We start from the raw sequence: 22665 nt of genomic DNA, 5'->3' as shown, positions 1-22665 counted from the left end.
GGCTGCTGAGTGGAGGATGGTTGGATGAAGAAGTAGAAGAGCAGGGAGGCCTGTTCAGAAGCTGTTGCAATTATCTAGTCAAGTGATAATGTTAATTGGGAATAGGGTGATGACTGGAATCAGAAGGATCACATGGAGTAAGATCTTTGAGATTTAAATAGCCAGCACACTCTGATGGATCTGATAGGGGAATAAGGATGATGAAGGATTTCAGGATGGTGCCTGTATTGTTGTTTTGAGTAGTCGTTTGATGATGGTGCCATTTATTGAAACAGGAAAAACTGGGGTGGAATGGACATCTCTGGATGTGGAAGTGAAAGATTAGTTTTAAGCATGTTCAGTTCAAGGTGCTTCTGATATATACCAGTAGCAGTTCCAATTACATAAGCTTAGGGCTCCCAGAAGAGGTCAGTATCAAGAATATAAATTTGGGAGCTGTTAGTATGTAGATCATATTTAGAAGCCTTGTTAATGATGAAATTATATTAGGAAAGAATGAAAAGATAGGGTTCTAAAACTGGTACATGAGGAAATCCAACATTTGGATATCCAACAGAGGAAGAGGAAAAAGTAAAGATTGAGAATGAGCCATCTGAGAACTAGGAGGATACCAGGCTTGTAAGGAGAGTAGTGAGTCATGGAGGGATTGTCATCACTAACGGTTGTTGCTGGTAAGATTTGGATGCAAAAGTGTCTATTAGATTTGGAAATATGGAGGTCATTAGTGATACATGATAAACGTTGCCAATGTGTGGAGGAGTTGGAAGTTGACTAGAGTAGGTAGAATAGTGAATGGGAAGTGAGAAATTGGAGAGAGCAGTAACTAGAGGGAAACACGGGTGGGCAAAATTAGGTTGACAGTTGTATTACAAATAAATAATACAAGTATAAACTCATGTACTTAGAGCTGTAAACCAATTTTTGCCCATCCCTGAATTGTAACTTAGGGAGAGGTTTGTTTAGTTTGCGTTTTATTAACCAGATGATGGAGCATGTTTGTATACAATGGGAATGATGCAATAGGAAGGGAAAGTAATGAAGATGTAAGCAGAAAGGGGAGAAGTTAACCAAAGAAGTGAAATCTTTGATAAAGTAAAAGGGGGGAATTGAACAGGTATCAGGAACGGGCCTTCAATGGGTAGGAAATTTGAGACTAGAGGGAAAAGATTTGCAGGCCCACATAGATGTGTAGTATTAATCATGGAAAAATGAGAAAGCTCATTTCTGACAACTTCTTTTTTTGGTGTAATATAAGACAAGATCATAAGGAGTTGAGGTGGGAAATTTGAAGAATGAGGACAAATGAAGCAGTCATTGTAGAGAGCAAGTGAACTTACTGTTAACACATAATAAGTGTCCAAAGTGATTGACCATCAATTTATGGTGTTGCCAAAATATTCACTTATATTTTCTCCATTTTGACTACCTGGTGGTAGGGTAGTAAAAGAAGACAGATTGTTGAGTTTATCTATGGTTGTATGAGCCTTAAATTCTTTCAATTCTTATTTTTTATTTAATAAATTCTATTAAATTTCAAGAATATATTTGTTCTGTATTTTTAAATAAAATTTTAAATTAATGAATTTTAATATGTGGTTTAAGAATGTAACTTACCCCTAAAATACTGTAATACAGACTTTCACAGACTCTAGCTTCTAATCTAATTTTAAAATTATAAACATATGTCTGGATGTGGTATGGTATGTTTTTCTTAGTATTCTTTACATGACATGCCCCAAATATTGTTAGCCTTATTTGCACTTACTTGGACATGTGCAGGAAATAATGAGTTGCAAGAAAAATAAAGTTTTTGAACCTAATTCTCAAGTAAGCAAGTACTTTTTGCCATTCTGAAATGAATTCACTTTTCTAAGATTTTTAAGGTAAATTTTGTTGTCAAGGAATTAAAGCTTATAGCTATTACCCTGAAGGGGCAATGGACTTATTCAAATGAGTTAATAAGCAGTTTATTACTCAGAAGGTTTTAGTCATTATTTTATATTGTGTACATAGCAAAAAAAATGATCAAAGAGAGATCAAAGATAGTCACATGGGAAATCTTCAGTGATATGGGCTATTGGGTTAATAACTACAAAGTATTATTCTATGTTTCTTTTTTCAGAAGGAAGGGAGAGGGAGAGAGAGAAAGAAACATCAATAATGAGCGAGAATCACCGATCGGCTGCCTCCTGCATGCCCCCTACTGGGGATCAAGCCCGAAACCTGGGCATGTGCCCTTGACCGGAATTGAACCCAGGACCCTTCAGTCCACAAGCCGACACTCTATCCACTGAGCCAAACTAGCTAGGGCCATGTTTCTTTTTTCAATAGTAGAACCATATATATAATTTTTTTGTTGTTGAACTATGAATTCAAAAAATTAATTTCTGGTTGGGTATTTTTGCTGTCTCAATGCATTTACAGACTGCTGCCTTAAAAAATTAGAATGCTTACTAGTTTGAACTAAATCAAGGACTAAAGAATAAATAAAAATTGGTACTTTATTCCAGTTGATAAATATTGCTACATTATGTTCGAGAGAGAAAACTATGTTAGTACATGATAAGCTTTCATGAAAAAAATTAACTTTTTTACACAATATAAACACAATAAAAATATATCTAATCATAATAAAACTTTGATACTTAAGAATTTCAAATGCCATAATCTTTTTCCCCCATTCAGAATATAGCAAGAATTCTTTGTTTCTTCTTTAAACATATTTATTTAAATGACCAGAGAATACCAGGGCTTCATATTGAAGTAATGCGTGCTTGAATTACATGTTTGAATCAATATGTGTTTGAAGTTAAAGAAGTAAACTATACATTCTATTATTACCCAAAATAATTTCATGGATAATTAATATTCTGCTAAACGGGATAGTATCAGACACTTTTATCTATTTTTTAAAAACCAGTAATTCACTTCTGAGGAATATCAAATGATACTCAAAAAATAAAAGTTTGAAATATTATTGATTTTATTAGATAAAAAGCATTGGGTTATGAAAAGTTATATAAACATAGCATCTCTTTTCACTGCCACTGACACCACCACCATGACCATCCCATTCCATCCCATCGATCTCTGATCCTCCATGTGGAGGATTTAGAAAATTGTCACCACCTTCATTGTCAATAGTAAGGTTACATTCCAGTTATTTTCTAAAACTTCTATGCATACATGATAGATTCTTATCATTCCAGGAAGAAGCTCTACTTCTGATGCACTAGACATACACAAGTCTCCATTCTCTCATCAGACCTTTCTTAACAAAGGGCTTAGTAAATCTATGGGATTTCTGTCCATCAGAGACACACAAGATGAGGAAGATTATTTCAAGGACATTTTATCAGATAATAATTCTGGACATGAAGATTCTGAAAATACCTGCTCTCCTTACCAGTTCAACACTAGTGGCCCAGACAAAAAAGCTATCCCTGGCATTGATGTGCTTCCCAAGAAGAAGATTTGGGCTTCATCCATGGACTTGCTCTGCACAGCTGACAGAGACTTCTCTGGGGAGACTGGCAGATACCGACACTGTCACCCTGAGGCAATAACAGTGCGGACTTCAACTACTCCTAGAAAAAAGGAGGCAAGGTACTCAGATGGAAGCATAGCCTTGGATATCTTTGGCCCTCAGAAAATGGACCCGATGTTTCACACGCGAGAATTGCCCACTTCCTCGGCCATATCAAGTGCTTTGGACCGAATCCGAGAGAGACAAAAGAAACTTCAGGTTCTGAGAGAAGCCATGAATGTAGAAGGTTAGTAATTTTGTGAGTGTTTGAGAGAGTATTGAATTGAAACATTTAAAATTGTGTTAATAAAAAGGGTTATTAAACAATTCCACAAGTCTTGTTTCCACTGCCACACATTTGTACTCAGGTTAGTCTTCTCTATCAGTATCTGTTCTCTCTTCTGCCAGAAGCCTAACAGAATTGTCCCTACTGAACATACCCAGGCCAATCGCTTCATAGTCTCAATACTTGGGGTAGTATTTTTTGGGGGGGAGGGTAGTATATTTTTAGATTGTAAGCTTCTCAGGGGCAGGCGCCATGTTTCCTACTTCTTTTTAACCCTCCACAGTACCGTCTGTCATGCTCTGTTTTGTGGGAGTCTTCCGTAAAAACTGGTTCATAGAAGTAAGACAGAGGCAGAGTAGTGTGGAGGTAGTGCAGTGGTTCCCAAACCACCAGCTTCAAAAACAAAATTTGGGACATAGTTCCTGGAGATTATAATTTGTTTGGTCTAGAATGAAATTTTAAATCTGTATTTTAAGAAGAATAGTATTTAATTTTACAGATTTAGAGTAAGACAGCCTAGGTGTGAATTATTTACTCCATTCAATAGCTATGTGATTCTTCAGCAGTTGGGCTTAATAACTCTTAAGTTACCCCATCTGTAAAATGTTCTTAACAAAAATAGATGAATTGGGTAATGAATGTAAAGTGATTAATAAATCAGATTATTACATTATTAGTGTGAGAGGCATAAAAATAACTATAAATGATAAATTCATATTATTTGCAGGATAAAGCTCTGTTTCAACAATACCTGATTCATGTACAAAGCTCAGTATGTTGAATGGAGTAAAACTGTGTTCTAGACATGGATAGAGGCTATTTTTAATGTGGATAGATGAAAGAGAAAACAAAACAAGATAGAGTTTTTTATCTAATCCTCTAATTTTTTGAGGATTAAACTTTTATAACTACCTTTTGCCTTCAGACAAACCCTGGGGCATAGCTGATGAAGGGGAACCTGAAGGAGCTTTCTAGTTTAGTGAGAGTAGTCACATCATCAAGGATCATACTCATTTTCAAGGTCGTTACTCCAGTAGAATATTTTTTATTCATAGACTGCCTTTAAAGGTTTGTTGTTCTTTAAGTTTTAAGCATAGTTCTGGAACTGAATATAGTTCCTACATTGTTCTTTACTTCAAGTAAAAGTAGCTTTACAATTGTTTAAATTCAGGATTTGCAAATTACTAAATAATTTGAAATTACAAAATAAATAATTGAACACTTAACTGATTTTAAGGGTTTGAAAATACATGCATTTTAGAAAACATTAGCTAATGTTATGAGATGGTCATATGTAATCTTCAAATACAGAACTTTCAAATACAGAAAATAAAAACTTAGAAACTTATTTTATGCATGATTTCACTGTTTAACTTTGATCTGTAAATGTTTAGAGTTTGACAGCAAAGAATTGGCACTTCCTGCAGCTTAAAATACTCTCCCCTATCAGAAGTTGTATTTCATGACTGTTTACTGTTGCACACAGCTAGGATATGAATAGTAATTTAGCCTGACCTTCTTATGAGCATGCCTTCATGGATACACTAATGTAAAGAAATAATGCCCGTGTGGAATAAAAAAACCAAAACCTAAATTATTCAAATCAATAAACCATGATAGTATCAGAATATAAATAGTGAAGATAGATACCAATATAGATGACTATGTCTAACATTTAAGAGGTTGAATAGTTTTCTTAAAATGAGAATATTACAATTAAAATAACTTTAATGTTCTTAAAAGATTTGACTTAATGTTTGATAAATTAATACTAGTGAAGTTGGAGAAAGTGTTTTTTACACTTGATCTTTGAGAATTAAACAATAAAGAAATCAAACATTAATGAAAATATATTTAACCTGTTAAATTATGCTATAATACTCTATTTAATATATTTTATTTGAATAGGTGATTTTTTGATTACCTGTAAAATGAATATTAAGCCAAGTTATGTCCTAGTTTGTATATGAGCCTTTATCTTCTCAGGTAATTTGTACATGCTTGTGTGTTAAGGAAATTCAGAGAGACTAAATTGTTTCTAAATATGCATATATATTTGCAACGATATTTGCTAAAAATGGTAACTTGTTATGAAACACAGTTTTCAGTTTTAGAAATTTTAGATTCATTATAAGAGGTATGAGAAAAGGGGGAAAAAAAACCTTTAAAAATCAAATGCGCTTTGAATTGTTTGATACAGGACAGTTGTCATCCTGAAACCTTTCTTTGCTGTTGAAGAGTTTTCAAAAGCATTTGCTCCCACAAAGAACCTATGCATTTTCCCCCAGAATATATTTTATAACCAAGTTAAATAGAGCACCTTAAAAATGTTGCTATTATTATAAAAACGTTTAGACCATTTTAAATAATAAACTCCATTATTATATAGAAACTTGCAAGTAGTAATAAATTACTATATTTGCTTTAGACTAAAAGTGTTATGCAAATGGAGTGTTTGATGTTTGGAATTCAAAAGCAGTAATTCTTTTTAGTTATTTAGTTGAGTAACTTGTTGGTTTTGTACTGTGGTGTCTTTTTCTAAAGGTGAGATAATTTGTTGGCTGTGCAAACAACAGTGCAAATTGCTAATAGAATATTTTAGCTATTACATATTCAAAAATAGAATAGAAAATAATATAATCCCATTTATCTCATTTAATTCTCATAAAATCAGGCTCCATAGATCCCTTTTATGTGTGATAAATCAAGCAGAACAGTGGATGTTATTAATGTGCACATTTTCTTGTACACATTTTTTCTTTTAAAATACTCTTGTTTGACTCATAGATACAGAGAACAAACTATAGTTGCCAGAGGGTTGGGTGGTGGGAGGATAGGCAAAAAGGTGAAAGGGATTAAGAGGTACAGACTTAGAGTTATAACATAAATAAGTCACAGGGATGTAATGTACAGCACAGAGCATATAGTCAATAATAACTGTGTGGTGATAGGTGGTTTTAGACTTTTCATGGTATTCTCTTCATAAGGTATATAAATTTCACATCACTATTTTGTTCACCTGAAACTAATATAATATTGTATATCAGTTATATCTTCATTAAAAAGAGCATTGCATTCCAGAATGAAACTTAAAAAGTATACATTCTTGTTTTAAAGCATTTTACAATATTGCTAATGCTCTGTACAATTTTTGTGATCTTTAAATTTGGCATTTGCTGCTGGGTAGGAGTAATTTTAGAATTAGAAGAGGTCTTAGAGTACATGTTCTTAGGCTTGTGCAGATTTAACCATGTACCCAAGACCACATAACAAGTTGACAATAGAGTTTTTATCACTATGGGAGATTGTAGATTTCCATCATAGATTTCAGAGTTCCAGTCTAAGGCTTTCCCACTACATGTCACTTCCTAAATTTTTTCTTTAATTTAAAGAATGTTTAAAATTATAGTTGTCATTCAATATTGTATTAGTTTCAGGTGTGCAGCATAGTGGTTAGACATTTATATAACTTACAGATGGAATCCTTCCCCCCATAAGTCTTACACACACCTGACACCATATTTTTGGATTACAACATTATTGCCTATGTTCCCTATACTGCACTTTACATCCCTGTGACTGTTTTGTAACTGCTGATTTGTACTTCTTAATCCCTTCACTTTTTTCACCCAACACCCCCCCCCTCCCCACCGCCGCCCCGCCACCCCCAACCTCCTGTCTGGCAACCATCAGTTTGTTCTATGTATCTGTGAGTTTGTTTCTGTTTTGTTCATTTATTTTGTTTTTTAGATTCCACATATAAGTGAGATCATATGGTATTTGTCTTTCTCTATGTGACATTTTACTTAGCATAATACCAGTGTTCATTGAATTAATTGAATTAATATAACAATCAGAAGAAGAAAAATGACTGCATTTCAGTTTGTCCTTTTGGGAGTGCAAGGAAGCTCATTGAACTATAGGAAAGAGAGTTGTCTCCTTCAACCTTAGGTGGATAGCCCTTTCCTTAGCCCATCCTCTTGAAAGGAGACTTTATCTAAATCACCTCCACGGCTTCTCAGCTGACATCCTCCAGCCAATATCAGAGGGAGAACAGACCTTAACATCATGGAGGTTGGTACTGGAAGGAATCTGGATACCATTTAAACCAAACATCTCATTTTCAGAGGCCCAGAGTAAACTAGTTTGCCAAAGGAGATTCATAATTCATAACAGAGCTGTATTTAGAATGCAGGTCTCCTGAGCCCCAGAATAAGATTTTTTTCCACGGCTACTCTGATTTCAAGCAGAAACCAGATACATTGTCAGGAAAACTGTTTTACTGCCAGAGACATTGGACATTCATCTAACCGCCTAACAAACCCTTTAAGTCTCTTTCTAATCTAATAAAATTATATCTCTTCAAATACAGGAAAACACGATAGTATTATGAAAGAAAGGTTCAAAATGAGTCACTGTTGGTTCTTTCTACTGTAAACCACACTGGGAGGGGGTTAAGATGCAGTTCCATTGTGGCACATGCTATATTGTGGTCAATAGTGTCTTGTTGGGGCTTTACTAAGGTAGTTTCTGTAAGATGGATATCCTGTAACTGATGAGATAAGGGACTAAGCTATCAAAAAGCAGCGGTTGCCATTGAGTGCTCTGATTTCTTTGTGAACAAAATAACAAAGTTAAGAACAAAAAAAGATCCCAGGAAAGAAACTATAGTTGAAGTTTACAAATTTTAAGATTATTACCATGATTATTAACACCTAAACATTCAGATACTTCTCTGTATACATAAAGCAGTAGGGAAGGGACAGAAAGAAACAACAGGTTTCGCTTGTGAAAATGAACTTTAAAACTTGATGTCACTCTCTTTTCATTCCACTTTTTTCATCTCACCATAGGACTCTCCTATTCTACTCTTTTTTTTCCTTCCTTGTTCTCAGTTTTTCTTTTCTGTCTTTCTCCACTTCATCTTAAGATCTGAGACAATTGTCTATTTTCTAATAGGAGCATTTGTTGTCATCTCTCTTGTGATGTAATTACCACACACTCCCCAACCATTGCTCTGTAGGTTGGCAGCAGATTCCTGATTGTAGACAGTGACTTGGAACCAGTACTGTGAGTATAGTATGAAGAGCACTCCACACCCTGGGTGGGGACCATGAATAGCATTTTGCTTCCAACCATCAAAACTCCTCTGTATTCTGTATAATACTAGAAGGAAAAGTATGAAGAACAGATATAATTAAATCCTACAAAAGTGACTTGTTAAATATTACTTAAGGAGTTCTAAGCCAATCTACTTTACATCAAAATTAACTATTATTTCCCTCCTTTCAATGCTGTGCCCTCTGGTCTAGCCTAGTTTTGCTGTTCCGTGACTGCCCTGTGAATACAGCTTCAGGTCTGTGTTCTGCAGCTGGAATATGTAAACACTCAAGTATGTGAGCCTGTTCTCATTGTTGAGGTCCTTAATGTTTCATGTCCCTGAGAAGATTGAATTTGAAAGTTCATACATTTTTATAGTTATATTTGAGAAAAGCAAGAGATGGATTCATAAATGTCACAGTTCACCATGTAGGATGCTTCCAGTGACATTCTATGGAGAGAAAGAACATTTTTTCAAAACTTGCCTCTCTTTGCTAAAATCAAAAACTGGTAAAAATGAACTATTTGGTTTTTATTTTTTCACCTTATTTCCCTTTGAATAGAAAACAGATATGATTGAGTTGTTATTTAGATACTCTAAGAGTTACATTAAATAGCATTAATATTCAGTTTTTATTTTGCTCAGTTCCACAGAAGTAATTATGAATAAGCAGGGATTTTATGTGGTGTTGGTCAAATCACACATGTTTTTAGTTATTAGTAAGTTAATTATTATACTACTAAGGTACAAATAGAGTTTGGGTCTCCAAAGAGCATACTCACACAGACAATCTGGATTCAACATCTTACTCAGCCAGAAGTAAGTGCCTACTGTTTCCAGACTGAGTGGTAAAGATGTTCATATTGTCCAGTAGAACTTCTTCAGTGGTAGAAATGTTCTCTGTCTAGAGTCCAACTCAGCAGTTACATAGCCATGTGTGGCTCGTGGCTACTGTGTTAGAATAGTGTAGCTTCAGACCATTCTCACATAAAGTTAGTCCAGTATAGAATACTAATGTTCTATTGAGGAAAGATTGGTTTGAGAAGAGGTGTACAATGTCATTTTTTTTTAGTTAAAATACAAATGAGAAAAGACATTTACTTCTTTTGATTTATCGAAGGGGAAACAAATGAACCTGCTTTTTTAAACACTAAGGAAAGTTAAAGGTGAAACTAGTACAAACTTTTCATTGTCTGTATTCATAGTCACATAATACTGATTTTGGAGTCCCCAGAAATCATAGACTAATTTATCAGAAATTGGGTACCTAATTTAAATCTAACTCACACATAGTTTAACATAGACCCAGTTTGGCTTTTATACCTATACCTTCTGAGAAGCATGGATTGATATGTTTTAAGAAAGGTTTAAAATGGATATTACTCTCATTGTGGTTTTTATAACCCAGCAATTGTAACCTCTAAAATATTTTTTATTCCATCCCAGTCAGTACATTCTGTTTCCCATGGACTATGGAAATAGTTTTCTAAATTGATCTACAACTTGTCCTCCATTTCCCTGCCATAGATTTCTTTTCTTGACCATTTAATAACTTTCCATTATCTGAGCAAGATAAAATTTTAGCTCCTTTTCGATCATGGTGTGCAAGGTTTTCCATGATTATCTCTCGAGTCTCATCCTTGAGCACTTCCCATCTCACACCTCACTCCAACGCCATGTACACATCCTCTCTGTCTCTCTATCCCCACCACTTCCTCCCTCTCCCCTCCCCTTCCTACAGGCAGTTTTGTATTTCTGTGTCTTTATTCATGCAGCTTTCTGCCTTGAGACTATCAGAGCTTTCAGGCGTTGTCTGGTTCAGGAAGCTTTCTCTCAGCTTCTCAGTTTATGATGATGGCTTATGTTTTTCATTGAAACTATTTGTTTTGAAGAGTTTGTTTCCCCTCCTGTAGGACACCAATTTTTTTTTTGGCCTAATCTAACTCAGAACTGTATCCTTAGCATCTACTAGTACATATAATAGATACTCATAGTTGTTCATCTAAACTGAGTATTGCATTGTAGCTGTTAATCCTATATAGTAAAAGGCTAATATGCAAATTGTCCCCTCAACCGGAGTTCGACCAGGGGGCAGGGCTGGCCAGCCAACCGCCCATGACCCCTCCCCTAGGCCGGCTCCACCCCCAATAGCTCCCCATCCAGATAGGGGGCAGACCTGGCCTGCCAACCTTCCACGGCCCCTCCCCCAAGCCAGCCTGGTCCGATTGGCCCCAATCAGGCAGGTTGGCCAGACCCCACCTGTGCACAAATTCGTGCACCAGGACTCTAGTATTAAATATTAAGTATCTTCAGTGGTGCTATTTCTGATATTGGATACAACAATATTCTCTGATGAATTATAGTGATGAGAAATCACCTCCTTCTGTTTGATTCTCAGTGAAAGTCATATACTTGTCAGTCAAAGCCTGAACAACAAATACAGTCGTTTTGCTTTAGAGCTCTGTTCTGTTTGAAAGCTTTAGAACAGGTAGAGAAGTCCTAACAGCAGGATCCTGGAGGGCACTGGAAGACTGGGACAGCCATGCAAGTCATGGCCCAGCTTTGTGGTTACTGCATCACACAAGACCCCAGGAGAAGGAGAGGAAAATGGAGGCTGTGCATTATTGTTGCCATTCTTACTCTGCACAAATTTTGTATCTATAAAGTATTGTTCACTGAGCATTTCTCCATATAATCTTCCTCATTTACCTATGTCCATATTTGCATAATTTATGTTCCTGGTTAAAATTCTTATTGATCATATCTAGCTCTCAAGGAGTTAGAATATGTTCTGCTCCTATACCTTGCAGCATGGTATAATATAGGATGCAGTAGACTCCAGTGAACATCTAAAAGGTACAATGTCTACTCTCCCGAGATTAATTCCTTGAAAAGAAAGCAGAGGGGAAAACATTTCATATATGAATACACAACGTCATTATCTTTGTTTCTCTGAGTTATTTGAAAATTGAAGTATTTTATTTGTTAGGGGCCATAACCTTAAAAATGCAAGGTTTTAAAATTGTATAGTTCTGAGCCACAAAACCAGTCACTTTGTGCATTTCTCTTTGAAACTTGTTTTCTGTAATTTGAGTCATATATTAATGGTAAATAAATGCTAAGCAAAAAGTGGTTACTTAATTCTTGATGTTGCAGTTGGGAGTCTTTTTGCACGTTACTTGTCTGAGCTTGAATATGTGTCAGTTTTTAGATTGCAGCTTGTGCTGGCTTAGATTCCTCTTAATGTGAAGATTGTGGATTTGAATATTTCACCTGAAATAGTTTTATGTAAACTGAGAATATCTTGCAAATCTTTATAATCTTCTAAACATTAAAAGTATGATCACATGCCACAACTTTATATGTTTAAAGTATATGCTAAGTGGTGGTGGAAATCATGACTTAGTTGTTAAGAGCCCAGGACAAAACATTCTAGCCTATTGAAAAGCTGCTTTTTATTGTTATTATTTAAGTAGAGTCACTATGATATTGGAGCTGAAGTGAAATTTATTTAGAGAATCAGATTACATTAAAGGATAATAAAATGTCAGGCTTTTATGCCTTGTATTTGATTAAAAAAATAGTATACTCTTAATTATAGAAGATACTAAGAGGAATTAAAAGATATCTTTAAATGTCAAAGTATGTATACTATGAAATCTCTATAACTAGACTTCTATCCAAATGCTAATTCTTTAAGCCATTCTTCTGTAGTCCCTATTCTTCCCACTACTGTTCCACAAAATGTATTTTGGAGAGAATATATTCCCAAATATTTTATGTGTTTATATACATATACTCACACACACCCAATGTGGTTCTTCTGATTTGGTGATATGTGACCAGGCTAATTTTACTTACCCATTTGTCCTCTTGCACTTATTATTTCTACACTCAGATTCTTTCCTGCCACTTCATTTTCCACATCTGCAAACTAAGTACTCATTGGAAGTCAGAGAAGGAAATTGTCTAGTGAAATGAGGAATAATTATGTCCCTAAATAAACCCTAGTACACTGATTTGCACAGTGTGAGCTTCTTTGAAATAGTTAATAGCTGAAATGAGAAATTTACAAACCAAAAATTAGATTTTAAGTCTAATTTTATCCCACAAAAGGCAAATAAATTCAGTTCTGCAATTGTAATAGTGAAAGCTTAAATGTATAAAGTGTGTATTTGAATATTCTTAATGGCCTATTGAACACAATTCAAGAATTTAGGCATTCAAAAAACTTTGTAATATTATATATAAATACTTAGGAACATCTCTTTGTTAAAAAAATATTCTGACACTTTCTAATTAAAATAACAATCACTGTGTTTTGTTGATGCTGGGAGATGGCTATATGAGTACTTGATTGTTCTGTTTTCTTATTCAGAAGTTTTTATAATAAAAAGTTTGTTTTTTTTAATCACTTAGTTAATACCACATTCCTGGGGTCTGGACCAAATCTAAAGTGTTAATATTATACATTTAAATATAACTAGAAAACATTTGTGGTATCTGTATCTTCCTAAAAGAAAAGTTGTTAGTAATGTTAGGACAGCTCATGGAAAATTAGCTGTCGACCAGAGCAGAGGAGGACAACTGTTCTCTTTCTAGTTAGTGTCTACAGTTTGCCTTTATGTAGGTCATATCAAAAAGCCAGTAATTGTTCTTGCCTAAATTATCTGTAAGCAAGGAAAATGTGCCACTCTGTATACACTAATAATGCAAGATACTCATGGTAAAAGACGTGTAATTTTATAATAATTTCTGAAATGGTTAAATTTACTATTTAATTCAGAAATGGAAAGCCTATACTTAACAAGAGCTAACCTTTCTTGTAATCATGAGTAAGCAATAACTTTTGGCTGAGAACTTGAATCTGATTATAACCTTCTTATAAGCATGACTTGAATAGTAAATATTACTTAGGAACTTTAATCTGGTTATATCTGCCATGCCTTTACATGAAAGGAAATGTGGATAACAACATTTTAATAGATCTATTTCAGAATACAGAAGCTCACAAAAAAGATTCCTACTACTTTAAGTAACATAGAGACCCACCCCTACTCAAATCTTAGGGGGTGGAAATGTCTTCTTACCCATAATAGTATTGCCAAGCTAGTCATCTGGTTTGTGTTTCTGGAGTGCTAGTGCCCTATTTCTTTAAGGCAGGAAAACTTCATAAGGCAGGTCCCTTTCTGACCCCAGGTGTGGTCCTGAAAACACTTATAAACCAATAGTTGATCAAGGGAAGATTATTTTTTGCTATATTTTAAAAGGGGGATCATCAAAGTTACCTTAATATGTCTTATGAAGGGAACCCAAGAATTTAAAAAGTTCACTAGTGTTGTCAGAGTAAACTAAAGAAAAAAGAAACAAAACATAGGCTAGCAGGAGAGAAGAATACAGACACATAAAATAGTATAAGAATAAAGCACCACCAAGGAATGAAAATTAAAATTTATTTACTATTTTGCAGCTACTTTGCAGAAATAGCAATGAAACAGTAAATTCACTTAATATTGCTTGTGAAATTATTATTGCATGGCATAACATCCTAGTGACTGACCTTTTCTGCTTCAGTCATACAATAGACTTACTGTGACTTCCCATTTTCCTTTGTAAGGTTAACTGTATTGCCTGTGAACACCTGGGTCCTCTCCTTGGCTTTGCTGGTTTTACTGCTCTCTATGTTGCAGTACTGGCTTTGGAATTTGGCCAAGTCACCTTGGGAAAATTCCTCAAAAATTTTAGCATGAAGTTCTATAAAAATGAAACAAAAAAATTAGTTGATGCTTTTTGGAAAAAAAACAACACCACCATTTTTCTTAAATAATCATTTAACTATGTCCATTAAAGTCAAATAATATTATGTAAAATTCTTTGTCATCTTCTGTAATCCTTTCAAATCACATTAATCATTCATTCATCTCTCTCTTTTTTTTAACATTCTCTATTGAACAACTTTCAACACAAGGAATAATTCATTTTGTGAGGTCCCTGTTCTCAAGTTTGCGAACTAGTGAAATAGACTCCCTCCCATACCTTGGTTATCTCTGCCATGCATTCCATGTCATTCCTCAGATCTAGATATTTCCCATGGTCTGCTTTCTCTAATGCCAAGAAAAAGCCACAAAACCTTTCTGATTGGTTCCAATACAATTCATGCTTGCTAGCCTAATCTAAATTCTCATGGCTACATAAAAGCTTTCATGTGGTTTTTGCTGACTTACCACATTCTTCACAGCAGAAAGTCTTTACTCTTTCAAGCTCCCAGCTAAACAGGCTCCCAGGAAGTGATTCACTTTTTATTACCAGGAGTAAGTCAACTTTCTGATAAGAATATCTGGGAATTCCCTCTGTATTTTCACTTCTTCTTTTCCATCATTTCTTTCTCTTAAGAAAAAAAGATTATCTCACCTTGCCAACTAACCGTCCCAGGTGTATTGGGAATTTTTTCCCCATCTTCTCCTGTTTTCCTCAGCACATTTTTCCATCAGTTTGCCCCAGTATGCTTTACAACTTCAATCTCCCCCAATCTGCAGGGTTATTATACACTGCCTAAAATCATGCTTAGATATTCCATTCTGCCAAAAAGACTCTTGATTCCTCATTCAGACTTCTTTAAAAATTTCTCTTTTTTTCTCAAACCCCTAAACTAATTGAAAGAATTTTCTCAATTCCTTACCAGCTGGACCTTCTTTAACCCTTTCTGATTTGGCCTCTGGCTTGTCTATGCAATGGAAATAGTCCTCTTAAAGATCTTCGGTGACCTTTGTGTAACATTTATATTTATCTATTCATTCATCTATTCATTCATATTCACTCAGAAAATATTTATTTTTGTGCTTGCTAGCAAACAGTTGGTAAATACTAGAGATACATCTAAAAAAAATCCCTTTTGTCAGAGAGTTTATAATTTAGGTAGAGGGAACAAGTAGAAAATTATTAGGCAGTGGAAGAGTTGCAACCAGTTATGTGTAAACCGATATGAAAGTGAGGGAAGCCTTGCCCAACCCGGCCTTTAGGCGGTCATGAAAGCTTTTGTGTTCAAGTTAAGGCTTCTCTTAAAAGAAAAAGAAAAAGTGTCTAGCTTTAAAAAAAAACCTGGAGTGGACATTTGCATTTCTAGCAGAGAGAGTATCTTTCAGGAAGGAGCCTAAAAATTTATATGCTTTTGGTTATAAATTTGCAGATCTAGAACATGAGTGCAGAATTTGTCTGGAGAAGCGGATGACGATGAGGTTATTGGAACAGGGTTTTACCTGCATTGCATTTCTAAAGTTCTATTTAAATATATGTGTGTGTGTGTGTGTGCGCGCGCGCGTGCGTGTGTTTTAGGGAGTTGGAAGAAAGAGGTCTGTACTTTTAATCTGTTTCCAACAAGTGAATCTGTGACTTTACAGTATCAAGAGTCACTGCTATACACGTAGTTGAAGATCTATCTTCTATATATATAAAAGCCTAAGCGATCATTGCAACCGAACAGAAGACCAAACAGGCAGAATTTGTCTGGAGAAGCGGATGACGATGAGGTTATTGGAACAGGGTTTTACCTGCATTGCATTTCTAAAGTTCTATTTAAATATATGTGTGTGTGTGTGTGCGCGTGCGCGCGTGCGTGTGTTTTAGGGAGTTGGAAGAAAGAGGTCTGTACTTTTAATCTGTTTCCAACAAGTGAATCTGTGACTTTACAGTATCAAGAGTCACTGCTATACACGTAGTTGAAGATCTATCTTCTATATATATAAAAGCCTAAGCGATCATTGCAACCGAACAGAAGACCAAACAGGCTGCATGGGGTGACCAGGCCGGCAGGAGGGTTAGTGAGGGGTGACCAGGCTGCCGGGGGGGGGGGGGGAGGCAGGGGACAGTGAGGGGCAACCAGGCCGGCAGGGGGGTTAGTGAGGGGCGACCAGGCTGGCAGGGGGGGCAGTAAAGGGTGACCAGGCCGGTGGGGGGGCAGTTGGGGGTGACCAGGTCAGCTGGGGGGACATTTAGGGGTGATCAAGCAGGCAGACAGGTGAGCAGTTAGGAACCAGTGGTCCTGGATTGTGAGAGGGATGTCTGACTGCCAGTTTAGGCCTGATCCTGGAGAGGGTGCAGGCTGATACTGTAAAGTCACAGATTCACTTGTTGGAAACAGATTAAAAGTACAGACCTCTTTCTTCCAACTCCCTAAAGCTGGTTGTCAATGATAATTTTTATATAACATCTCTTTTCTAACAGCTTTACCTATATTAATTCACTTGAAGCTCCAACAACCCTACAAGGTGTACCCTATTGTTATGCCCCCTTTTCAGCTAAAGAAATCCTATATAATAAAGAGGTAATATGCAAATTGACCATCACTCCGACACACAAGATGGCTGTCCCCATGTGGTCAAAGATGGTCTCCCCCATGTGGACACAGGATGGCTGGCAGGGGAGGGAGGGACAAGGCCTGCAGGGGAGGGCAGTTGTGGGGAACTAGGCCTGCAGGGGAGGGCAGTTAGGGGTGACCAGGCCTTCAGGGGAGGACAGTTAGGGGCAATCAGGCTGGCAGGGGAGCAGTTAGGTGTCGATCAGGCTGGCAGGGGAATGGTTAGGGCAGTGATGGGCAACCTTTTGAGCTTGGTGTGTCAAACTTCGCCAAGAAACTGAGCATAACTCGGGTAGTGTGTCACTTTGAGGAAAAAACTAACTCCAAGACTCTAGTCGCAAATGTTTCATCCTCAGGAGCAGCAAATGTTTCATCCTTGGCATGCGGCCACGTGTCATCAGAAATGGCTACATGTGTCAGTGCTGACACGCGTATCATAGGTCCGCCATCACTGGGTTAGGGGGTGATCAGGCTGGCAGGCAGAAGCAGTTAGGGGCAATCAGGCAGGCAAGCAGGCGTGCAGTTGGAAGCCAGCAGTCCTGGATTGTGAGAGGGATGTCCGACTGCCCGTTTAGGCCCAATCCGGGCAGTTGGACATCCCTGAAGGGGTCCCAGATTGGAGAGGGTTCAGGCTGGGCTGAGGGACACACCCCCCATGCACGAATTTCATGCACCTGGCCTCTAGTTAGTTATAGGATGTTAAATTACCTACCTAAGGTCTCAAACCTAGCAATTAGTGGAACTGAGATTCAAATCCATGCTATCTGGCATCAAAGTCCAGGCTCTTAACCTCTATGCCAGACTACCTCAAAATTGGAAGCACATTGTTTGAATACCATCCAGCAATCTTACATTTTAAGCATTCTATAAAATGTTCCACTTTCACCATAGTAAATGTACTATTTTATTTGACTTGTGTGGAACAGCTAATGAGTTTCCTTTCTAATGTTTTTTTTGTTTGTTTGTTTTAATCCATTTAGAACCAATTCGAAGATACAAAACTTACCACAGTGATATCTTTAGTACCTCCAGTGATAGTCCATCTATTATTTCCTCTGACTCAGACTTCAGACAAGGTGAGAGGCAACTCAGAAAATAAAAAGTTTTTAAGAAACCGTGATTGTCCTTCTTTTTCAGTAGTATTGAGTTATGAGGTAGCAAAAGAATAATTCTATATAAAAAATTTAAGAATTATAAAAAGCTACCAGTTATTCATTTTAACAATATTATAGGAGCTTAATAACAGCTTCATCAACAACAATGTAGTCATTTTTATAATATAGAAAATAATTGTCTTTAAAAACAACATGACTTACCTCTAGACATTGTCATTAATTCGATTATATGAATATGATTTGAATATGGATCTGTGTCTGCTAAATGCTTGAGTTTTAAATAAGATCACTTCATATTATTATCATCTGTTCCTTTTTCACTTAAATTAGTGAGAAAAAGTGAAGCTTCAAAGAGGTTTGAATCTAACAGTGGTCTCCCAGGAGTAGATGAAACTCCAAGTCAAGGCCAGTCACACAGACCAAGGTATGTGACCTGAAAAAGTAATACTGATGTGTTTCCTGAAAACAGTGACAGCTTTTTTGTTTTTGTTTTATTAGAATCAAGTACATATTTTTAAAAATTATCCTCTTTCCTCCATTTTCCTTTTTCTTTCCCTCCTCTTTTCATACCCACAAATTTATTCATTTATGTGAATACATTGTAGTAGTTCAAGTTTGAGTTATTGGAATCTTTTAAAATTAGAATTGGCTCTGATTATTTGTAGTTTGTGCTTGAATTTTAGAATTGTCAGTACTTATTAACAGTTAGGAAATTCTGAGGGCCTGGAATTATTAAACCTGTGGGAAGATAGAGAGTAATACCTCTTTCGAAAGGTTGAACAGGTTCAGCAAGCAGGATTTCACTAAGTATTATTTGTTGAATGAATAATGAGTAGGTTACTACTAAGTAACCTGTTATGTAAAAAGTTAATTATTCACTATATTTTTCCTGGTTTAAAAGAGGTTATCTTGTATTTTTTTAGAGCCCAATTTGGGCTGTTAAGAGTTCATTTTTTTACTGAAATACTCAGCTTTCTTATAGGGTATTAGGTATTATTCTTGTTCCAGACTTAGGATGGTGGTATTATAGCAGTGTATTGATTTACTTTGTTTAAACTGAAAAGTGTCGAGGCAGTAGTGACTATATTGATGTGCATTCTTTTTGTGTGTGCAAGGTCACTTATATGAACAAAAGCACATTGCTAATGTTAAGCATTAATTTGAAATATGTAACGTGATATTAGAGAACCAGAGGATGCTTCAGAACTTACACCCATACTATGGGAATCCTTTTAAATTCATTATTTCAGTTTGTATCATTCAGGTGCCACCATATACAAAAGAATCATTTGGAAATTAACAAAAACTTGCCCCTTAGCCAATTAATTCTGGCAGTTTCATAGCCATAAACTATTAATAGATCAGGTAACTCTAGCCATGTGATTAAAGGTTTAGACTACAAGTAATTAAATACATTACAATAAAAATTATCTTTAATGTTTGATTTTTTATTAAATTTATGTAATTTTTGTTCTCTCTTATACCTTTTAATATAGTCTATTTATTTTAGTCAAGTTTTATTTTACTTGAGGAAAGCCTTAATAAATATTTATGTACCTAAGGGGACATTATATTTGCACAATGGCATTTTATATTACTTTAGCCCTATTGTGATCATAGTAATTGTGATGACCCTGTTTTTGTAATTTTGAACAAAGAGGTAAGATAAAAGACAGATCTATGCTTGATATTGCACAGTTTTCTTAAAGAAGCGAAAGTGTTTGGGTCTGAACACCAGGAAGAAGCAGATTGAATTGCACAAAGCTCTGTGTTAAATTGAGGAAGTCACTCTTCTCTATATGTGTAATTTGGAGAAAACTTACAGATAGTTAATATGATGCTCTTTTAGCTTGATCAAAAGTAGCAGTAGAGCCCAACTGGCGTGGCTCAGTGGTTGAGTGTCGACCCAGGAACCGAGAGGTCACCAGTTCAATTCCAGTCAGGGCATATGCCTGGCTTGCGAGCTTGATCCTGTTGTGGGGCATGCAGAAGGCAGCCAATCAATGATTCTCTCTCATCATTGAAGTTTCTATCTCTCTCTCCCCTCCTTTCTGAAATTAATTAAAAAAATATATTTTTTTAAAGTAGCAGTAGAAAATAACAATTGAAAGAATTATTGGAATTGTGTGTTAAAGATGAATTTATTTTATAGTCAGTTTTAGTCATATAAAAACATATTCCTCCAAATAAAATTAAAACGTTTTATGTGTCTTATTTCCATTTTCTTGATAAGCTACGTCAAAAGCATTAAGATTATGAGAATGTCTTAGTTTTTTTGTTTTGTTTTTTTTTTTCTAAGTTTTACATAGGAAACATTAACATTAAGGTCATCTTAGCTCATCAAATCATGTTTTAGTGAGAAACTATCTTTTATTTTATATTTCAAGAGGGAAACTTCCAATGTGGTGTTCATTATACCTGTGTTAGATAAAAGGTATAGGTGAAAGAAAAAATTTTCAAGAAGTAGATTGTTAGATCTGTGTATATGTTATTTTTAATGTAAGATGCTAAACTCTACTTCCTTTAGAATGGCAATACCCACCTGCTTTTTAACTAAAATACTGTCCAAATTCCTTATTCAAGTGCAGAATTTCCTGAATGTGTACAAAGTTTCTGATAATATCCTTAACATGCTGGTACACAATCAGGAGATCCTATTTTGTTCTTGAGGTCACATATTTGTCAGATCTATAAATAGTGCTGTATTTAAACATGTTGCATGGTTCCTCATAAAACTTTCCATCCCCTTTAGCAAGAATGAAGTGAAAAACAGATACAGACAGTGCTATTAATTTGTAAAATAGGAGGTGGGGGGAGATTTACAGGATATTATGAGTCAGATGCCACAGAATGAGTAATTTTTGGATTCTGAGCTATCAAAAGTGTCTTTCAGTGATCAAAAAAGATATTCAAAGTGGTTTGCCAAAGAGCATTGCAAAGTTTTTTCCAGTGTTAACTCTGAAATACAGTTTATACATGGTGTAATTCCCACTGCTTCTGTGCCTATCTGCTCGATGAGGTAACTTTTTTTTTTCTGCCTCAAAACAACCTATTTATTCATTCCTAAATGATTCCAATTTTCTGAGTTTGTTTGTTTTTTGTTTTGTTTTGTCACTCAAACATTTCAGTCGTTATAGGAACTTCTACTAAATATTGTGTGGGACAGATAAAAATAATTTGAATGAGAAGGCTAATATATTTGATGAAAAATAACAGGTGGGAATTAAAATATATACGATTAAATTTTGTTCATTCTTCTTGACTCTTATTAAGTGATATTTTTGAACCATCAAACTTAATCATTTGTTCAACATGTGCTGGGTACTTCTAGATATTGGAGATAGAATCATGAACAAGACAAAAAAATGTCCCTCAAGGGTCATTCTGGGGCTGAGATTGCCAATAAACCATTGAAAACCAAGTAAGTAATGTGCCATTAGAGAGTGATGCTACTTTGAAGAAAAATAAAGCAGTCTAAAGGGATAGAGAGTGCAGGGTATGATGTCCAAGTTCTGTGTTGCATAGGCAGGGTGATCTGAGGCGGCATCTCCCAAGATGTTATATTTGAACAGAACACTATTTAAAATGAGGGAGTGAACCATGCAGGTATCAGGAGCAAGAGGGTTCCAGACAAAACAAAAAGAGCAGAGGCAATGAGGTGTGGAAGATGTGTTGCATGTTAGAGGAACAGCCAAAAGGGCATTGTGGCTGCAGCAGAGTGAGTGAAGGGCAGAGTGGATGTTAACCAGGACCCAAATCGTGTCAGACCTCAGAAGCTGAGATGAGCACTTGGATGTTTTTCTAAGTATAATAGGAAGCCATTGGATGGTTGACAGCATAGAGGAATGCAGACTGGTACAACCACTATGGAAAACAGTGTGGAGTTTCCTCAAAAAATTGAAAATGGAATTGCCATGTGACCCACTTCTAGGAATATATCCTCAGAAGGCAGAAACACCAATAAGAAAGAATATATGCACCCCTATATTCATAGCAGCATTTACAATAGCTAAGATCTGGAAATAGCCCAAGTGCCCACCAATAATTGATGAATGGATTAAAAAACTGTGCTCCAATTACACAATGAAATACTATGGAACTGTAAAAAGGAAGGATCTCTTATCCTTTGGAACAACATGGAGAGACCTGGAGAGTATCATGCTAAGTGAAATAAGCCAGTCAGAGAAAGACAAGTATCACATGATCTCATTTATATACAGAATCTAATGAACAAAATATGATGAATAAAGAAGATCCAGAGACTTTGAAGCATGCAACATACTG

General features: G+C 35.8%; 1 protein-coding gene across 8 annotated transcripts in view; it reads left to right on the top strand.

Moving 5' to 3' along the window:
• The window catches only part of PTPN13 (protein tyrosine phosphatase non-receptor type 13), a 199370-nt gene that overhangs the window by 78956 nt on the left and 97749 nt on the right, over window positions 1-22665 (top strand). For 7 of the 8 annotated variants that reach the window (XM_079770825.1, XM_079770824.1, XM_079770822.1 and 4 more), the window contains exons 7-9: window positions 3210-3773; window positions 18247-18342; window positions 18712-18805. In XM_079770825.1, coding sequence (XP_079626951.1) covers window positions 3210-3773; window positions 18247-18342; window positions 18712-18805 — 754 coding nt within the window. The remainder of the gene's footprint in view (window positions 1-3209; window positions 3774-18246; window positions 18343-18711; window positions 18806-22665) is intronic. The other variant, XM_079770823.1, reaches the window with a different exon arrangement.

The sequence above is a fragment of the Cnephaeus nilssonii genome (genome assembly GCF_951640355.1).
Source record: "Cnephaeus nilssonii genome assembly, chromosome: 1".
In the NCBI taxonomy this organism is placed as follows: Eukaryota; Metazoa; Chordata; class Mammalia; order Chiroptera; family Vespertilionidae; genus Cnephaeus; species Cnephaeus nilssonii.
This window is presented reverse-complemented; position numbering and strand designations above follow the sequence as displayed.